The sequence below is a fragment of the Misgurnus anguillicaudatus genome, chromosome 23, assembly GCF_027580225.2.
Source record: "Misgurnus anguillicaudatus chromosome 23, ASM2758022v2, whole genome shotgun sequence".
In the NCBI taxonomy this organism is placed as follows: domain Eukaryota; kingdom Metazoa; phylum Chordata; class Actinopteri; order Cypriniformes; family Cobitidae; genus Misgurnus; species Misgurnus anguillicaudatus.
Genome location: NC_073359.2, coordinates 35,650,523 through 35,668,536, shown reverse-complemented (window position 1 = coordinate 35,668,536; position 18,014 = coordinate 35,650,523). Strand labels below are relative to the sequence as shown.

The 18,014-nt window shown below is 38.2% G+C and overlaps 1 protein-coding gene across 1 annotated transcript; it reads right to left on the bottom strand.

Moving 5' to 3' along the window:
• Positions 1-244: 244 nt before the first annotated feature.
• LOC129451282 (zinc finger BED domain-containing protein 4-like) lies at positions 245-2,008 on the bottom strand. Its single transcript, XM_073861813.1, has one exon. The coding sequence runs from the start codon at positions 2,006-2,008 to the stop codon at positions 245-247; it is 1,764 nt and encodes a 587-aa protein (XP_073717914.1).
• Positions 2,009-18,014: the final 16,006 nt, after the last annotated feature.

The following is an 18,014-nucleotide window of genomic DNA, read 5'->3' as shown; positions in this document are numbered from 1 at the left end:
AACACAACACATCTTATGGCTAGCTAATAATTTTAAATAAAACATTCTTGAAGTTACTAAGTGAATAAAAGTTTTTAGTGCACTTGACTTAGCAGCATTAGATATTCTGATTTAGATATCTCCTTGTTTCTGAGGGAAGGAAGATTTGTAAACAACAAAAATAGTAATGTGCATAATATTATTTTAATCAAACTTCCAGACCCTGAGTCTTCAGCCCACCCATTCTCCACTGAAAGTTCTTAGGCTAATACTCCCAGTTTAAGAGCTGCAGGTTGTAGTGCAGGAAACACAACTGCTCTGCATGTTCCCCTGTAAGCCTGCTCCTCTTCTTTTCATAGATAATCCCAATCTCACTGAATATTCTCTCGCTGGGAACAGAGGAGGGCGGTGGACAAAGGAATTTTTTTGCAAGTGGTGCTAGAAGGTGTAGGCGGGATGCATTCTGTTTCCACCATTCTAGTGGCAGACCAGTCTTTGTGTCAATCAGTGGCTCTCGGAGGTACTGATCCAGCTGCTCAGTGATGTGTTGCTCATCATTTTCTTCAGCAGGAGTTCCACCATGTGCCCCCAAAATGTTTGCGTACATCCGCTCAAGAAGACCAGAGGGACCGGGTTGTTCTTTCTCCTCATCCCGTCTCCGTTTCGGATCTGATTCTTGGACTTCAGTGGTGGCTCTTTTGCACTGTTCAGACACAATGGCGTTCTCTTCTTTCACCCATTCTTTGGCCTTATTCAGTGTCTCCACTGCAAAGATCTGACCCTTATAGCGAGGATCCAGCAGCGTCGCCAGCACCAAACATCTGTTCTCCTCCATCTTTGAAAATCTCCTCTCCAAGCTTTGAAACATGGTTTCCCTGAGTGTTTTGATACCACTCGTAGGGGGACCCTCTGCCTGAAGCACCATCTTCAGTACAGCAATGCTGGGAATGATGCAGGAGATGGATGCCTCTGCCTTACTCATTTCAAAAGTCACTTCCTCAATGGGGCCCAGTGTCTCGATCAAATTTGAGATGAGGGCCCACTGGTCTGCAGTTGGGGTTGTAAACTTTCCATGTTCTCCAGCATAAATGTTTAGAGCACGCTTCTGCTCCAGCATCCTCTGCAACATGTGTAACGTGGAGTTCCAACGGGTGGGAACAGCCTGAATTATGCTGTGCCGGGGGAGGTCAAGTTCTTCTTGAATATCACTCAGACGCTGTTTTGCGAGCACAGAGTGGCTGAAGTGTGTAGCACATGTCTTTAACTTGGCAATAACGTCCCCCACTGCTCTCTGACTGCTAATGCCCTCATTTACCACAAGTTGTAATGTGTGTGCACTGCAGCTGAGATCTGGTATTTCTGCCAATCTGAGGCCTTTAATCATATTAGCACCACTGTCTCGGAGCACAAGCACAACTCTGTCGGGGGTGATGTCCCAATGTTTCAGCATGCTAAGGAACATCTTGCTGATGTATTCTCCAGTGTGGGAGCCAGACATGGCCTTAACATTTAGTACCACTTGTTTTCTTTCCCAGTCACTATTAATAAAATGGCATGTAAGACTCATCAGTGACTCTGTCTCCCCAGACCAACAGTCTGTCGTGAACGCCAAATGAGGGCCAGCGTTCTCTGAAGTGATCAGTGTTTTGATTTTCCTCTCCACACCTTTCATTATGTTTTCCAGCATGTCTGTGCGGTAATATTTTTCAGTCTTGAGGCTATACCGGGGTTCCAGTGTTGCAATTAAACGCCGAAAGCCAACATCCGAGACCACTGTAAATGGCTGGTTGTCTGTAGCAATCATTTCAAGTATTTGTGTATCAATCTTTTTTGACCTCGGGTCAGAATTTTGCCATTTTCTTTGGGAATCGAACATTTGTGCTACAGTAGGCTGACTGAGATTGGCGGAAGCAGCAGCCGCTGCATCTTCTTTTTCTTTTACTGCCTCTTTGTAATCCTGGATGTGGTTTGCCTTCAGGTGATTCCACATGTTTGTGGTGTTTTTACTTCTGCCTTTCTCAGCCCCCATGCTTACCAACTTGCTGCATATATTGCATTTGGCCTTCCCTGGTGTTGGCTGGGTGAAGCGCTGCCATAAGGGGGTGGTTTTCTTTTCAGCCATCAGGTAATGACTAAAACAGGGGAAAAATACAAGGTTATGTTAGTATTTTTGTATAGTATCTTGAACGTCATCTTCAAATAATTTTATAGATATAAAATCTAAAAAATGTTTCATAATTCAGCTAATAATTCAGTGCATTTTAAGTAATACAAGGCTAAAAACATTTCTATCCTCTTCCCAAAAACTGTCATGAAACATGTATTTGTGGTTTCTTTGTTTTGTTTGACGGACAAAGCTAAATGGACATAACCGTATTATCGCAAAAAAGGGGAAAAACCTTTAGGCCATATGGTCAAAAATTGAATGATTTAATAATATAGTAGTAATAACGTATTTCACTAGTAAATTGTACATGTTTCCACTGTTCGATCGCGTCTATCTCTCTCTCTCTCTCTCACATTTTAATATTTTATTTGTGTTCACATTTTACAATAAATTTCATTGAACACAAACAATCTTAGATACAAGCATTGTAATCCAATAATCATTGCCTCTGGTCTCAGTTTATGGGTACAAATAGCAACGCCTTCTCCATATGTGCCGACTACCAATTATTGCTGAAATTGAGCAAAATTTTGCAAGAGCTTTTGCTCTTGGCTTAGGGAGACCAGCAATTTGCAGACCTCTGACCACTTGTCTGTGGACATTACCTAAGCTTCCAAATATATATACCAAAAACTTACATTTGTACCCCAGCTGCGCAACAATGTCTTTAAGTGGCTGGTATTTTAAGAGCTTAGTAAGGTAGGCTTTTTCCAGACTGTAATCAAATGTACAACCTACTTCAAGAATGGTCACTTCTCTGCTGTTCTCATCAACATCAACAACATCTGGTTTTTTTGCAGTAACATTTGAAAACACATTATTTACACTATTACAGAGTTTGAACATGCAAGGTGAGACACATACATTCTTATAGATTTTTGTAGACTGTGAAACACATGGAATTATATTTTCAACCAGTAAGTCAACGATTCTGTCATGTCTGGCACACTCACACACACACTCACACACACACTCACACACACACTCACACACACACTCACACACACACTCACACACACACTCACTCACACACACACTCACACACACACTCACACACACACTCACACACACACACACTCACACACACACACACACACACACGTTGCCTATCCGATTTATTTTACTGTGCGTTTACACGTTTTTTTAATTGTGACCCATATCCGATTCATGCATTTACACTTGCCATACGTCTGAACCGTTTGCGCACGTGTTCTTGCGCCACACACTGACCAAGATGGACAAATAAAACACAACGGAAATGCTTCTGTGTATTTTGTTTAATCATTTGCCTAAATCGCCATCACCTTTAAAGCCCTGCGTTCTTGATGTCTTTTAATTATATTTCTGTATACCTTTTTAATGTGTGAATTAAATGCAATTTCAAAACATTTTCCGCAATCTTTTAAACACTTTAAGGTCAGTAAAATGTTATTGGTTGTTAATAATCTGTTCAATTATTGGTTAAAGCCTACGCGGCTAATGTCCTATACCCTATTAATAAATGTCCTATTCCCTTTGAAGATCAGAACTCTTGATGTATAAACTCTGGAGAAAGTTACACAATTGGTCTCATAGTATGGCCAATTCAAATACACTGGCGAATAGAGCAATGAAATACACACGTCATTTTCTCTTTATTTGGAATCGACTGCTTGACATCCCCTGCCCTCAAGGGCGCTAAAACACCATTTGGAATTCACCCCGCTTTCTGCATGAACTTGACTGCCGCGTCCCATCTCAAAGACCGAAAACAGCAGTACTAATAAAAACACCAGTAAATTAAAAGGTTTCAACAATTCTTATGAAGAAATTGACTATTAGCTTTCTCTGCCCAAATAAGCTGCCTTCAAAGCAAGTAATTGCGGCATTCACGCGCTTCTCTGATCTCATTTTCCAAATTGTTATTTTAAGTCAGAATGTTAAAATAACAGGGAGACTTACGTTCTTACAAAGATGTGTTGGATTTACTTATTAGGGATGCAGGTAAGGATTTTTTTCACCTTCTGAACTTATTAAACACACCGCATATTTTAAATGAAAATATATTTGGCAAAGACATTCATAGGCTAATAGATTACTACTTACGTTCAAAGGCTACTTTTGATTTTAAAGATTATTAAATATTTCCATTTCTTGAATTGAAATGTTTGTTTATTATTTTTCTAACGAAAAACTCAAAATCCAATAAAATAGTACAATGACAAACTCGCTAAACAGCTTGTTTATTAATTAAATAAATTCGTCGGATGGTATGGCTAAGGAGAAGGTGTAGCAAAAACGAATAGACGGAAAACATTTTACCCGCCTTATTACATAAATAAATCTAAAGATCCTTAACTTAGATAAAAAAATGATTGGTTTGCTTTTTTAATGAATATAAAACTACAACAATATAAAACATGGACAAACTCGCCTAAGTTAAGGGAAAAATGCAACTTGTCTTGAATCCTATGTATTTTCAAAGCTTTCCGAGTCTCCGACTTTAACATTTACGTGAATGTTGTAAGTCAGGAAATTATTTACACCATATGAGTGCAGTATAATTTAACTGCATCATGCGCGGTGCTGTCAATGAAATACAGTCACACAACATTACACTGTTTGGCCAGCATTTTAATTGTGTTTAATCCAGCTGCTACTAGCTAACGGTATGCTAAAGTTAGCCGCTGATTAGCGTCACATGCAGCAAGCGATGTTTCTGTTATTCTAACGTCCGTTTTCAGAGCATCCAAGAGAAACAAAGGCATAACAGTAGCACCGAAATGAAGCACAGAAATCCGTGTTGATATTCGCTCCTGTAGATAACGGTCGTTAAGGCACCAGTGCCGCAATGACAACGCTAGCCAAGCAAAGCCAGTTCTTAGCTTATAGTGCGTTGGTCTCTTTTTTATTAGTTATTTCTCTGCATTGAGTGACAACAGACACAAACAGAAATATAAGTCTCAAATTCACTGTCGTAATTGCAAAATTTCTTGCTTACTTATTGTGACATGATAGCAACCCTTCTGCTGTGATAATGCAACCTCAACTACGCTATCGATATCCAAACAAAGTAGCTGTCATGTCATGTTTTTTCTCGAAGTTGACAGTAACACATACATTTTTAATTAAATATAAAGGAGTTATAAGAATTTAATCCTTACCGTTTTCCTTAGGCACTGGAAGCTGGAGCTCTGCGGTCTGCTCACTCTGCTGGAAGAACGACTCTGGGGCAGCATGCGTTGTACACGTGTGCGCCTGCATAATAATCGGCTTGATATAGGTGGTAATTGGCCGATGCCGATTATGTTAAAAAATGCAAAAAATCGGACGATTAATCGTCCGGCCGATAAATCGGTCGACCTCTAATTATAACATTAACATGCACATTGCACAACTCGCATGGGGGTTTGTGGGCTTCACTTAACGCGAGAGCTTGTAGAGAGAGGATTCCTTCTTGCACGCACATGGACTATGCGCGGTTGGCAGTTACATGGATCGGGCGGATGACGTGACGAAAAATAATATTTTAATTAAATTCGGGCGGGTGCCGGATCGACTGCTTGTTATTAGCTCTGTCCTTCTAAGCATGCGACATCTCTGTCTTTCATAGTGGCAGCCTCAGAAGTTGAAGAAGAGAACTGAAACAAAGAGTATAGAAGCACTGAAATGAGACGGTCTAGCCTTCTGAGGACCCAAAATTTGCGTCACCTGCTGCACACGCCCCCAGTAGCGCCCACCGCGCCTGTCAGCAGAAAACAGCGGAGACATTTCTGACTTATTAAAATAAATATGTAATCAGAAAAATATTAATTTATTTTAGAACATATGACACATTGATGTAGATTAATCTATTCAACAGCATATCAAATAATCTTCCTAGAAATATACGCAACATAAACAGAATAATATTAACACAAAACATAACTTATAATACTAAAACAGTGACAAGAAAAAGTTTTCTAATAAATACACAGTTTTATTTAATAAAGCTTTTAATTGTTTGGGATAGCCTCGGCTGTTAAGGATCCATTCGTTCTATCATTAACAGCGCGGAGAAATGAGGACGCATTTTGACACAGTGACAGCTCTTATCAACGCTGGCGAAGGAGGAACGTGGCAAACTCAAAAAATGAGAATTAAAAACAAAGGAAATAGAATGTCAGAAAGGGTTGCCTGGAATAAGTTTTACAACGTGGTAAATCAAGATGACACCAGTGCATGCTATGTAATTCGTGCGTTTAATTTAGGCTATTTATTTATTTATTTTTGTCCCTGTGCGCCGATCGAAGACGGAGTTCACTGCTGATATTCTAGAGCTTTGTAGTCTCGCGGCTGTCATCAGCAGCGCCTTGCATCGCCCAGTCAGCGGATGGCGGGCGGATGCGGTTTTGAAAACTGGTCAGAAACGTTGGTGCGGATGGATGGTGGACGGATGATGAGTTTTGTTATGCGGTTGCGGATGAAATAATAGTCCATCCGCGCTAGGGATGTCACGGTACCAAAAATCTAGTAGTCGGTACCAATACCATAAAAAGTACACGGTACTCGGTACCTAAGTCGGTACCACAGTGTGTAAAAAAAGAACAATTATACTTAAATATTTTTTTTATTAAAACATTTCAACATTATAGAAAACTTTTAAGAGCTTCTGTTTAGGTTGTCTGTGTTAATGTTTAATGACTTGTTCCTGACTCTCTTGGTGTACATCCTCCTCTGGCTGATACTGTTAAAAAGAGAGAGAATAAGAAATACATTTTATTTATTTAACATACTGTCTGACAATGACTAATAAATCAGCTAAAGCTACAGGTGCTAAGGTGCACTTATAAACACACACACGTGTACATACATACACATACTCTGAATGCAATCATTAGTTTAATATCACTCACATTGTTGCAGGATGAAAATAGTTATTAAAAACCCTTAACATTTTAATACTTCATCCAGTGACATTAGGCTACATTTTGCTGACAGGATGACTAAATGGCGATGCATGGTCGCCCATTTATAGATAGTTTATGTTAAAAAACACAGCGTCATTAACAAATAACTGATTTACACAAAACATTAACATCTAGCATAAAGTTAGCTGGTTACACGGCATTAATGCCAGCTGCCTCAAAAAAACATAATATAGGGTCTGGGTTTCAGTATAAAATTTAAGTTTTACAGTTTGTATATAATGTTAATATGAATTAAAACTTACTTCGAATTCTTTAAAGAGATCGGGGTGTCTGTCTTTCAAGAGCTTTGCCAAATTCTATGTTTGATAGCGACAAATTACTTTAGAGAGATTCCCGTGTGCACGTCTGAGGCGTTCTTCCTCTTGTGGAGCGTCAAATACACACGCGCGTATATGCTGCCCCCATCAGTCCCGGAAGAGTATAGCAGCCTCGGTACCTCCGGTACCAGAGAAAGCAGGTACCGTCATGTTTAAAAAAATGTTGGTATCGACTTGGTACCGAAGTATCGGTTCTCGTGACATCCCTAATCCGTGCATCTCTAACATGGACTTAATGCACATAGACGTAATGCGCGTGTCTTGGACTCATAGCATCTGAAATAAATCCAGCATCATAAGCAGCGGCGCTTCTCTCTGTCTCACGTGCACGTGCTCGCATCTGTCCGAACATAAACTAAAGTAGTAATCCTTATGTATTTGTTCAGTTTTATGCGTTTCATGCAAGCTGAGGCAAAATATCCTTTTGTTTAAAATATAACCCGCTGCATCTTTGCGCCTCCCTCACTATCGCGCACGTGCAGAGAGCTGCACTATGTCCAAAGTCAGATCACTGGTAATCCTGTTTATGATATGCATTTCAAGGAGTTGTAGCATCCCTCGTGTTTAAAATATGATCGCGTTCCGCTGGACAGATGTTTTTAAAGGCATCTCTGAGAGTTTTTTCCTCGCTTGGCAAGCCGACCGGACGTGAAATGGCGGCGTGGCAGCATCGACGATCCCATTTTTTAATTCGAAGTTCGAAGCTGTGACTTAATTTCGATCGATTTCGATTTAAAATCGAAATCGTGACACCCTTAATTTTGATAAATGCAAGTTATCTTTGTGTGCTAAAAATGCACACAAGGTTCATGTAGATGGCAATACACATTCTCTTTTTTGCCAAATAAATGAAAAGCTGTGTCAAAATCTCGCCTGGCTTTCCTCAGGGATGTTCCCAATAATGTGATGCAATAAAGTGCTGCACAATTAATCGCATCGCAATCGCAATGTCAGCCTGTGCAATTATATGACAGCAAAATGTTGCAATTATATTAAATAAATCCATGTGTGGACTTGTTAACACCAACTTTCTGATAACAGTTTGATGATTTTCCTTGCTATTTAAAAAAAGAAATAAAAACGAACAAAAAGGCAGTGCATGTGTGACATGCACGTGTGTGGTGTGCGTCGTCACTTGTGTGTGCGCAGCGCGGAAATACCAGAGCGAAGATGGATATAGAGGAGGTTGACAGTGATCTGGTAGCTAAAAAAAAACTACGTCTGTTGTATGGCAGTATTTTGGATTTAGGATTACTGACACTGAGCAGTTGCTACATCACGTGGCAATACGAAAACATTTCTAGTTTTACAAATACAAAATAGCATGATCACTAAACTGTGTGTGGATTTTCCTTAAAACCCATCAAGTTGACTCATGATACCATTTATTATAATCGCACATCGCAATATTAGCATGAATAACCGCAATGGGAAAAATTACCCAAATCGTGCAGCCCTAATATATATATATATATATATATATATATATATGCCCAACCAACCCCCCCCCCCCCCCCCCCCCAAAGCTGTAAACCTAGGGGAAACACTGGAGTGCAAGGAAAATGTGGCAAATTTTTCTCCATGCTGCACAAGGTTCTTTATAATGGCTCATATTTTGCATATCCATTTGTTTGTCTTCCTCATAATTGCTATTTGCACCATCAAGGTCACTTGCCCAGCCATAAGTATATATAAACACACAACCTATTGTGCGTAATGTACTTTCCGTGTATATATACACAGTACTTCTTTGTTGGCCCGTATTATCATAAACACTAGTCTCTGCTTCCCTTCCTCATAACTGCAGCACAAAGATCTTCATCTTTCAACCACACGGTATATTTATATTCACGAGTTGTACTTCTGGTTAAATGCTAGCTGCATTTCATTTTCAAATTTAATGTATCCAATCTAAATTAATTGGCACAAATTTATGTCACTTCTCATAGCATGATCTTAATGCTGAAATAAGTACTACACTACATTATAAAACAACAAGTAAAGATTCCTGGTAAAGTCAGTCTGTTCAAACAAGGCCTCAGGGTTGGGCTGGTTATGATTGATCACTGATGTTCTAATTATGTTATGTGAAACGCAAACAGAAATCGTAAGAAACAAAACAGAAAGCAAACAAAAGAAAGAAAGGTGTGGTTTAAAAATTCTCTTTAATTTCAACCTTTTAGATTTAAAGGTTGCTATTAGTTGCCATTATTATGTATTCTAACCCCTTAACTGTCACCACCCTAATGAATGTGGGGTGAAAAGTTTGTGTGCATCTTCAAATGAATATAACTCTGGCATTTTTTGGTCCAGAAGCCTAATATTGGTTTTGTTTTAAAGAAGGTTTAATGTGAAATTATTATAGCAGTTTAACTTTATTTAAAATAATAATAATAATAATAATAATAATAATAATAATAATAATAATGCAATAACATTCATTAAATAAACAAATAAATGTATAAAAATGTTTCACGATAGAAATGCTATAAACATGAAGCCATGATTCGATAAAATGTACATCCAAAATATTGAAGTAAACTCAGGCATACCGTATACGGAACGTGAAACAGTTAATTAAGTTAGTTAGTTAAGTAACGAAATAATAAAAACAACCTCTGACAGATGCTTTCGGTAGCTGTTGAAACAAATAAAAAAAACGCCCACTAGTGTGATTGGCTCACATCTTTGCTCATGAAATAATAATCAACACCGGAAAAATACAGCCAGAGTAGAGACTTAATTGTCAATAAAATATAAATGAGTGTTTCTGAAAACTTCTAAAATTATATTTATGATGTACATTTAATAAATATATTACCAATCGTATTAACATTTTTTTCAGTTAAAAATATTTTGTACCAAAACTATGATTTGCATGATTTCAAAAACGAACACATGTAATCATCTAACTAAGAAATTAAATGACAAATTCATTGATTTTTTATCCACGTGTCCTTGTACTCAAACCAGGCATGAGAATATTCAAATGAACAGAATGCTACAGTTTACTGGAATTAAAAACACATTAACAACACCAATCATTATACTCAATTATTGAGTTGTCGAATTATACTCAAATATAACATTTTATATAGGCCTACATGTAAACTGACAAACAGAACAAACATCATCTTTATTCACAAACTACAGGCTAATCTCACTAACTATGCTAACATCATGTGCTGCTGAATCACGAAGTTAAATATCATACAAAAATATATGAAGCACAAAACTGAAATACTTACATTAACAAATCTTCGCGTGAAGTAATGTCATTAACAAATTAATCCATAAAAAGATGTGTATTGTATGTTTTGTGCATTGACGCCTGAAACAAAAGAAACGCATGACTGACCTGTCGCTGCCTCAGGTACACCGGTAAGCACATGTTCTCTCCTTCTATGGATTTATTGGCGGGTCACATACCAACTTTTTGGTGCATACCGCCACCACCTGTGCTGGAGTGTGAAGTGATTTCAGTCTGGTAGTATGTTAAAGATGTCTATATTCTATTTCTAAGACCACTATACTTAATACATTTTAATACTGACCTTATAATTTCCCCATATCCTAGTGTAGTGTTAAATATGTTGTTGATTGAAAATTCTTTGCATCCCATTTCATGTAGCTTTCTTATTAACTCAATCCTTTCCTGTTATACCTAGGACATAATAACATCACATGCTCAACTGTTTCCTTTACTTGACATATTTCACATAATCCTGTTGCATGTTTTCCTATAATATGAAGTGTTGAATTAAGTTTTGTATATGGAAGTATGTAGTCTTGTTAAAATAACCTGATCTTCTCTACTTAAATTTTGTGTCAATCTACTTTGTCTTACATTGTTGTGTATATTATAAAAATGTCTTCCTGTTTTACATTCATTACAATATCTTTGCCATTTTTGATTGCAAGCTTCTTTGATTATAGACGGTTTCAGCAGTAACAACATAAACAAGCTGTCGTGGTCCGCACGTAACTTCCGGTAAACTCCACTAAGAATAAATAACAACAAAGCTCTTTAAACGTAGTATATTTATATAACAAGCAAAAAAAACACACATAGATTACATAGGAAACCAAAACATATGTTATTTTCGGCGAGGCATTTGTTCAAGAGATCAGGTTAGCAACTAGTCAGACCATTAAAAAAACGAAACCGGAAGTAAAGTTCGGATCCAGACGTGTATCGCATCAGCGCACGTGCGTCCGATGAAACGGGCCGTTTCCCAATGTCAAGGATACTTCCTTGGCAGGACTAGTCCGTACAAGTCACTTCCTTCAGAGTCTAGGCGAGGCTCCTCTTAGGCATTCGGAGAACACGTAAATGGAACAGTCTAGCAAGTGCACGTCATTGCGTCAATGACCATGTTTACATGCACACCATTAATGCGATTATTTCCAATAATGCGAGTAAGGTCTTAATCGCAGTAAGATGTTTACATGACTGGAGCTAACCTCTTCACTCCAGTTTACATGCAGTTTTTATTTTCAGATTATTCACACATAGCCCAATGCAGAGCACAAATGATGAACTCACATATATGGTCCACTGTTTTAATTTACTTACGTTAAATGACAAACACGTTGTTATATATTCATTATCCGGTGCCGTGATGAAGATATAAATATGACAGTGCCTGTAAAGGGCGTTCACATGATATAAAAATATAGTTTTAAAAATTGTTTTATATTAAAGATAATAGCAGAGTTCACACAACAACTATAACGATAGTGATTTTGGCACATGATGAACGATAAACTATTGACAGCCAATAAAATCTATTTGAACTTGAAGTGCACGCGCACTTAAATGCAGTAGAAAGCTCATTCATGAGGTCTATAACATAAAATTACCTCAGGTATCCAGCGCAGTTGCATCTACCACACTGACTATGCCAAAAGGTAAGATATTATTACACACTACTACATTCATTGTTCAGTTATGCGAAACGCAGCGAGTTGAGGACATCTGCTGGTTTCCCGCTGTGTAAATGCAACAACAGCATACATTCAGTGACATGTAAACAATTGCAAAAAAGTTTTTATTACAAGAAATATCCAATAGGTAATGCCGTGCTGGTTGAGCGAATTAGCATGAAGTTATCATTATGATGTGGTCACTAATATATTTATCGTTATAAGTATTGTTATAATGTCCCTTAATGGTTTAATACACTGATGTCGTGTTATTTGAGCTATTTCTGAATGAAGACAGACTGCTGACACAGCAAGTCGTGTTGGCAGAGTTTACGTAAAACTTCCTAATGTCAAGTTTAAAACGAATTTGTGCTTAACGTGCGTGACTAAAACACACGCGCACTTCAGTTAGTGCGGTATAAATGCGATTAAAGCGTTTACATGGACGCATAGACCCCTTCAAAGTTTGTAAACATTGAATGACTATCGGGTGCGCGCGCAGCATGGGGTCAAACTGTTCATACCATCCAGGCTTTATAATGTAATCTAACAGGGCTGAAAAATTATGACTTACCTCAAATGAAGTGAACACAACAAACACAAGCCTCTTTGATCTTTGCATTGTCCCAGTCTGCACGTTAATTGCTTGCAGCTGCAGATGTTGTATTTTTTTGTTTTTGAGATTCTGCATGAATCGCGAAAACTTAACGAAAGACCTGGTGCGATTTTCACAACCCACGACGAAAGTCGGCATTTTTGACGATACCGAATAATACGCAACTCTATCTGCTGTAATGGCTTTTCTGACCCTGACATGCGCAGTGGAAACTGCCTGTGACGTGAACCGTGAAGCCACCTCTTTTAATGCGATTAAATTTACTGCGATTATGAGCTTAATCGCATTATTTTTATCAAATTATTGCGTTTACATGAGGTAAAGTATAATCGCAGTATTGACAAAATCCCATTATAATCGCATTATTAGGGTGCATGTAAACGCGGTCAATGAAAGGTGTGCTGCGCGCATAGGATTGTGGGTGATTTCAGATACACATTCGCATCCTTTCCTGTATATGGGATATTTCTCGAACGAAGGACTCAGTCCTTAGTTGAAATTCCGAGGATCCTCGACATTGGAACAGTCCTTCGACGGACGTCGATGACGTAGCATCCTCGAAATTCTGGCTTCCAAGGATCCTTCCTTGACATTGAGAAACGGCCAAAGTCTATACTTTTTAGCACATGTTCTTTCTTCTTCTTCTTCTTCTTTCTTTTTTACCGGCGGTTGGCAACCAGCTTAATGGAGCATTACCGCCCCCTCTGTTCCGGAATATGGACCTGATAATAGGTCTACTCTCTACTTTTCAATGACATATATACACACATTAAAAAAAAAATTCACATGTTCTTTTTCTTCTTCTGGAGTTTATAGGTGCTTGGCAAACCAACTTCAAAGGGGCATTCCCGCCACCTACTGGAAAGTAGTGCAGACTGCATAATGTTGAAAACTAAATTCTATTAATCAATCCTGTTTCCTCCAGATGCACAGGTGAGGAACAAGTAATCATAGTAATCACACATAATTACATAAGCATAGTGACTTACTTTATTAATTGACATGTAATAACTAAAAACTTTGAAGTTGAAGCTAAGAAAAAATATTTTTAGGACTGGACTGGAGGTTTTGAGTTCACCCAAAAACAGAATAAATCCGAGGCTATATTAAAAATTTTAAAACATGCTTATAAGTAAAAGTAAAAATACTTGCAGTATGTTTTTATATTACATTTCATGTTAAAAAATTAATGGATATTTTATTCCTCTTTACATGATCCCTTCAACTACAGTCTGTCATAAATTAGTGTTACGTCATTACATTATAGTGTTGTGTAATGGAGACCTCTAGTGTTATTTTAAGAAAACTGCAGCAGATTTAATTTTACATTCTGTCAGTCAAATGCACTATGTTGTCCATATTTATAAAACATAATTGTAATAAAAATAATTTATTTTCTGCCATTGTGTTTATACATGAAGACACACAGCTCCTGTCTTTTTCCAGGTTTAAGTGTTATAATTTGGTCCCCAGTGCTTCTATCAACCTAGAAAATGTGAATAAGATCAACCCAGTAACTTAGTTTTGGTAAACCATTCTCTGCAAACATGTGAAAAAATAGCTCATTGAAATGTGTCTCTCCTTGTGATGTCAGAAAGTGATCTTATTATAATAATACCATTCCTTAATCTGCACTATCCAATCACAGCACTGCCATTTAGTGCCGAGATCAGCTCATTTGCATTTAAAAGGACACACACAAAAACTGCACATTTTTGCTCACACCTAGAAAGCGACTCTTTTAACATGCTATAATAAATGATCTAAAATTATCTATAAGGTATTTTGATCTAGAACGTCACATACGTACTCGGGACACCAAAGATTTATTTGACATCTTAAAAAAGTTTTGTGCCATGGCCTTTATAACGTCCCTTCATGGTCTTAAAGGGTACATGGCAAGCAATAAGTTTAATCTATATCAATTTTAAAGTGATAAAAAAGACTCAGTATCGTTTGAGTGAATATACTGTCATACAGGAATCAATGCATTTGCGTGTATAGTTCTCCTAAAATAATAAATAATTAAATTCAATTGGGCTATTTAACAATTATTATATTACTAAACAAACGTTAAATATGGTGTTTCCTTTAGTTATATTTTATATACTGCATACTCTTCTCTGACCTCAAGTCAATCTCAAGGGTCAGGATTGGGGTTTAAGAACATTCAATTCAATTTATCTTTTATTATACAACAGTTCTTTCTGATCCTCGAATCTGATTGGGTAAGAGCTCTTCCCAGCAATGCAATATTCTGCTGATAACACCATAGTAACTGCTTCACGGTTAGTATCATTCCACCCCACCTAGTGGTCATTTTAGAATTAGTGAAGGAAGCTTCCTATGAGTCACACACACGTACATCCACGGGCTCAAACGCGCTGTTGTTAAACACGTTCTGTGTGTCTCAGTAAGTTCCCTAGCTCGTAAATCATTCTGTGAATCCTAATCAGAAGTGATTATCCCATATTCATGGTATTCAGATTATTTAAAAAGACAAGAAAACCGACATACTGCAAGCATGTATGTATTTACAGAAAAGGACAGTTTTTTGTGAGGTTTCATCAAAGATGTTTCTCTGTGTCAACTACATGTCTCCAGTCTCTGTTAGGGCCAGCTTTAACCTTTCAAATCTTGTCTGCTCTCTTCCAATCTATAGGAGGAGTTGTAAACGTCCAACTGAGGTCATTGCATGAACCGACTAGAAACAGGCCTGGCTCTGGTCTCTTTGATGTTGACATCCTGAAACCAGACAGGAAGTGTGAGGGGATAACCCCCATGCCGTCCATATTTAATAACGATTCAAGTATCAGATATGATCCATTTATGTAGTATCAGTCTGAAGTGCGAGTCTGTTGTCTTAAAGCTGTCCTTTTAGAAACCTTGACGCATCTGCAATATATGCTGCTGCAGTTTCTGCTACTTCTTTAGTCAAAGGTTCTCTAGCATGTAATGGTTTCACAAGACTTGCTGAAAAGTAGAGTAACATTATATGAAGTCTTGTTTCTCATTATCAGCAATGTCAAAACTGTGAAAAAGGTATTTAAGTTTGCTATATACTGTAAGCTGAAAGTAAGATTTACCTTTATGAGCTTTCTTCTTCTGCGTATGTAGAGAAAGATAATGATGAAGAACACCCAGATCTTACATGTAAATACAAATGGAAGTATACTGAACGTCCGTTCAGGAGAAACTACAGGAGTAAAGAGAAACAGAATGAACAAACCTTTAGTATCTTTTAAAACTGACAAATGCACTTTTAACATTTAACTGCCAAGTTTGTTGAAGAAACTCTTAAACAGTGGCGGCCGGTGACTTCTCTTCCGAGGGGTGCAAATTCAAAATGTGTATTTGGTGTGGTCCTGTCCCAAATGCCGCACTCCATGCGGACTTTTGGTCTCGTGGCCTTAAATTGCGCATGCTCACTTCGTCTACGAGTACGTAGGGTGTCCCATCTGTCATTTTTGCGTTCCGAAGTGTGCTCATCAGCGCCCCCTTTGCACCCTTGATGCAGCAGGCTTTGCGCACTTTACCAACCCAGAAGTCCTTGTGAAAGAGCAATCAGACAATGGAAGGGGGGAGTTCACACTGATGGGCAACTTCTCTTACTGACGCTTGAGTCTGTCCCAAAATACAACTCCGGTGTGCCCACTTGGACTCACGTCAAGGGTCTAAGTTCTGCACTACATGATGTCATCAAAGTGTGGACTCTGAGGAAGTCCATGAGTCCGGTGTGCCATTTGGGACAGGGCCTGTGTCATGTGAACCTATGTGCATCATTCGTCATGTCAAAATACATGTCTGCTGCAAACGCGCCGAAAGGTTTATGATAAAAGAGATCATATTTAAAAAATCGCAAGACACTAACTTAACACTAAACTCTGATATACATGAGATTATGCAAGTATCTGGCAAATGTGTCGATAGGATTGACCAAACACCCCAGAACTTATGTTGATGGCCTGAGACTCAAATGGTTCAGAAGTCAATGGGGTTGACCAACGGTAGGAGGCTCAGTTGCTCCAGAATGATGGCCGGAGACCCTAACATTTCAGAACCTATGTCAATGGTGTTGACTAATGGCTGGAGACACGAACACCCCAGAACCTAAGTCAATTGGGTTAACCAATGGCGAGAGGCTTGGTTGCTTCAGAATGCTTCAGAATCTTAATTGATAGGGTTCACCAACAGCTGAAGGTCCTTTCGGGTTGACCAACTGTTCGGTTCTCCAGGAGGGCAGGGTTTTAGTCCGTGGGAAGTGGTTAAGAGTGGAAACCCTGGGGCTGAAAATTGTTACAGGTACGTGCTCCAGGGGGCCGTGGCAGGGTACGGGGAAAGCTCTGGGTGTTTAAGTTAGGTGTTCAAATGTTTCAGATGGAGTGCACCACTAATTAGGACCCCTCAAATACATTGACATAGCAGGAAAATGTAACACCAAAAAACCAAGAGACATACTAAAGCAAACACTGACCACCAGAATGGTAGCTTACACACCTTCTTACCATCATTAAGATCACTTACATACATACCACACTAAATTTAAGTGTATTATGTATTACAGCACAGATTATCTCTATAAATGCAAAAATTGTTGATTCACCTGAACATGGCTCACAAAGTTGAGCGATGTTGAGAAGTTGAGTTTGGTTTGTGTTGGGATTGTTGAATACACATCTGTAAGTGTTTGTATCCTGATATTCAATCTCCAGATGAAGAGAGAGTCTGATGTTGAGATCATACATATGGATTAGGGACAATAAACTGTTTCCTTTGTACCAGGACAGACTCGCACCTTTTACATTTTTCACTGAACACAACACCACACAGTTTGAGATTGATGATGATGAACATTGAGAAGAAACTCTGCTGATGACAGGAACGGGCAAACGGGCTGGAAAATAGGAAAAAGAAAAAATTGCCTTTATATTTTCATAGTCCTGTTTATATGGAGAGATGTTTAAATAACTAAATGTTTTTAAATTATTCCATCCTTTTCAATAACTATTACTCCCAATTGTAGATTTTATTTCTAACTACAAGTTAAATAAGTGAATTGA

Bases quoted from the DNA above. Each gene is read 5' to 3' on its own strand.
- LOC129451282 (XM_073861813.1), bottom strand. From the start codon at position 2,008: ATGGGGGCTGAGAAAGGCAGAAGTAAAAACACCACAAACATGTGGAAT.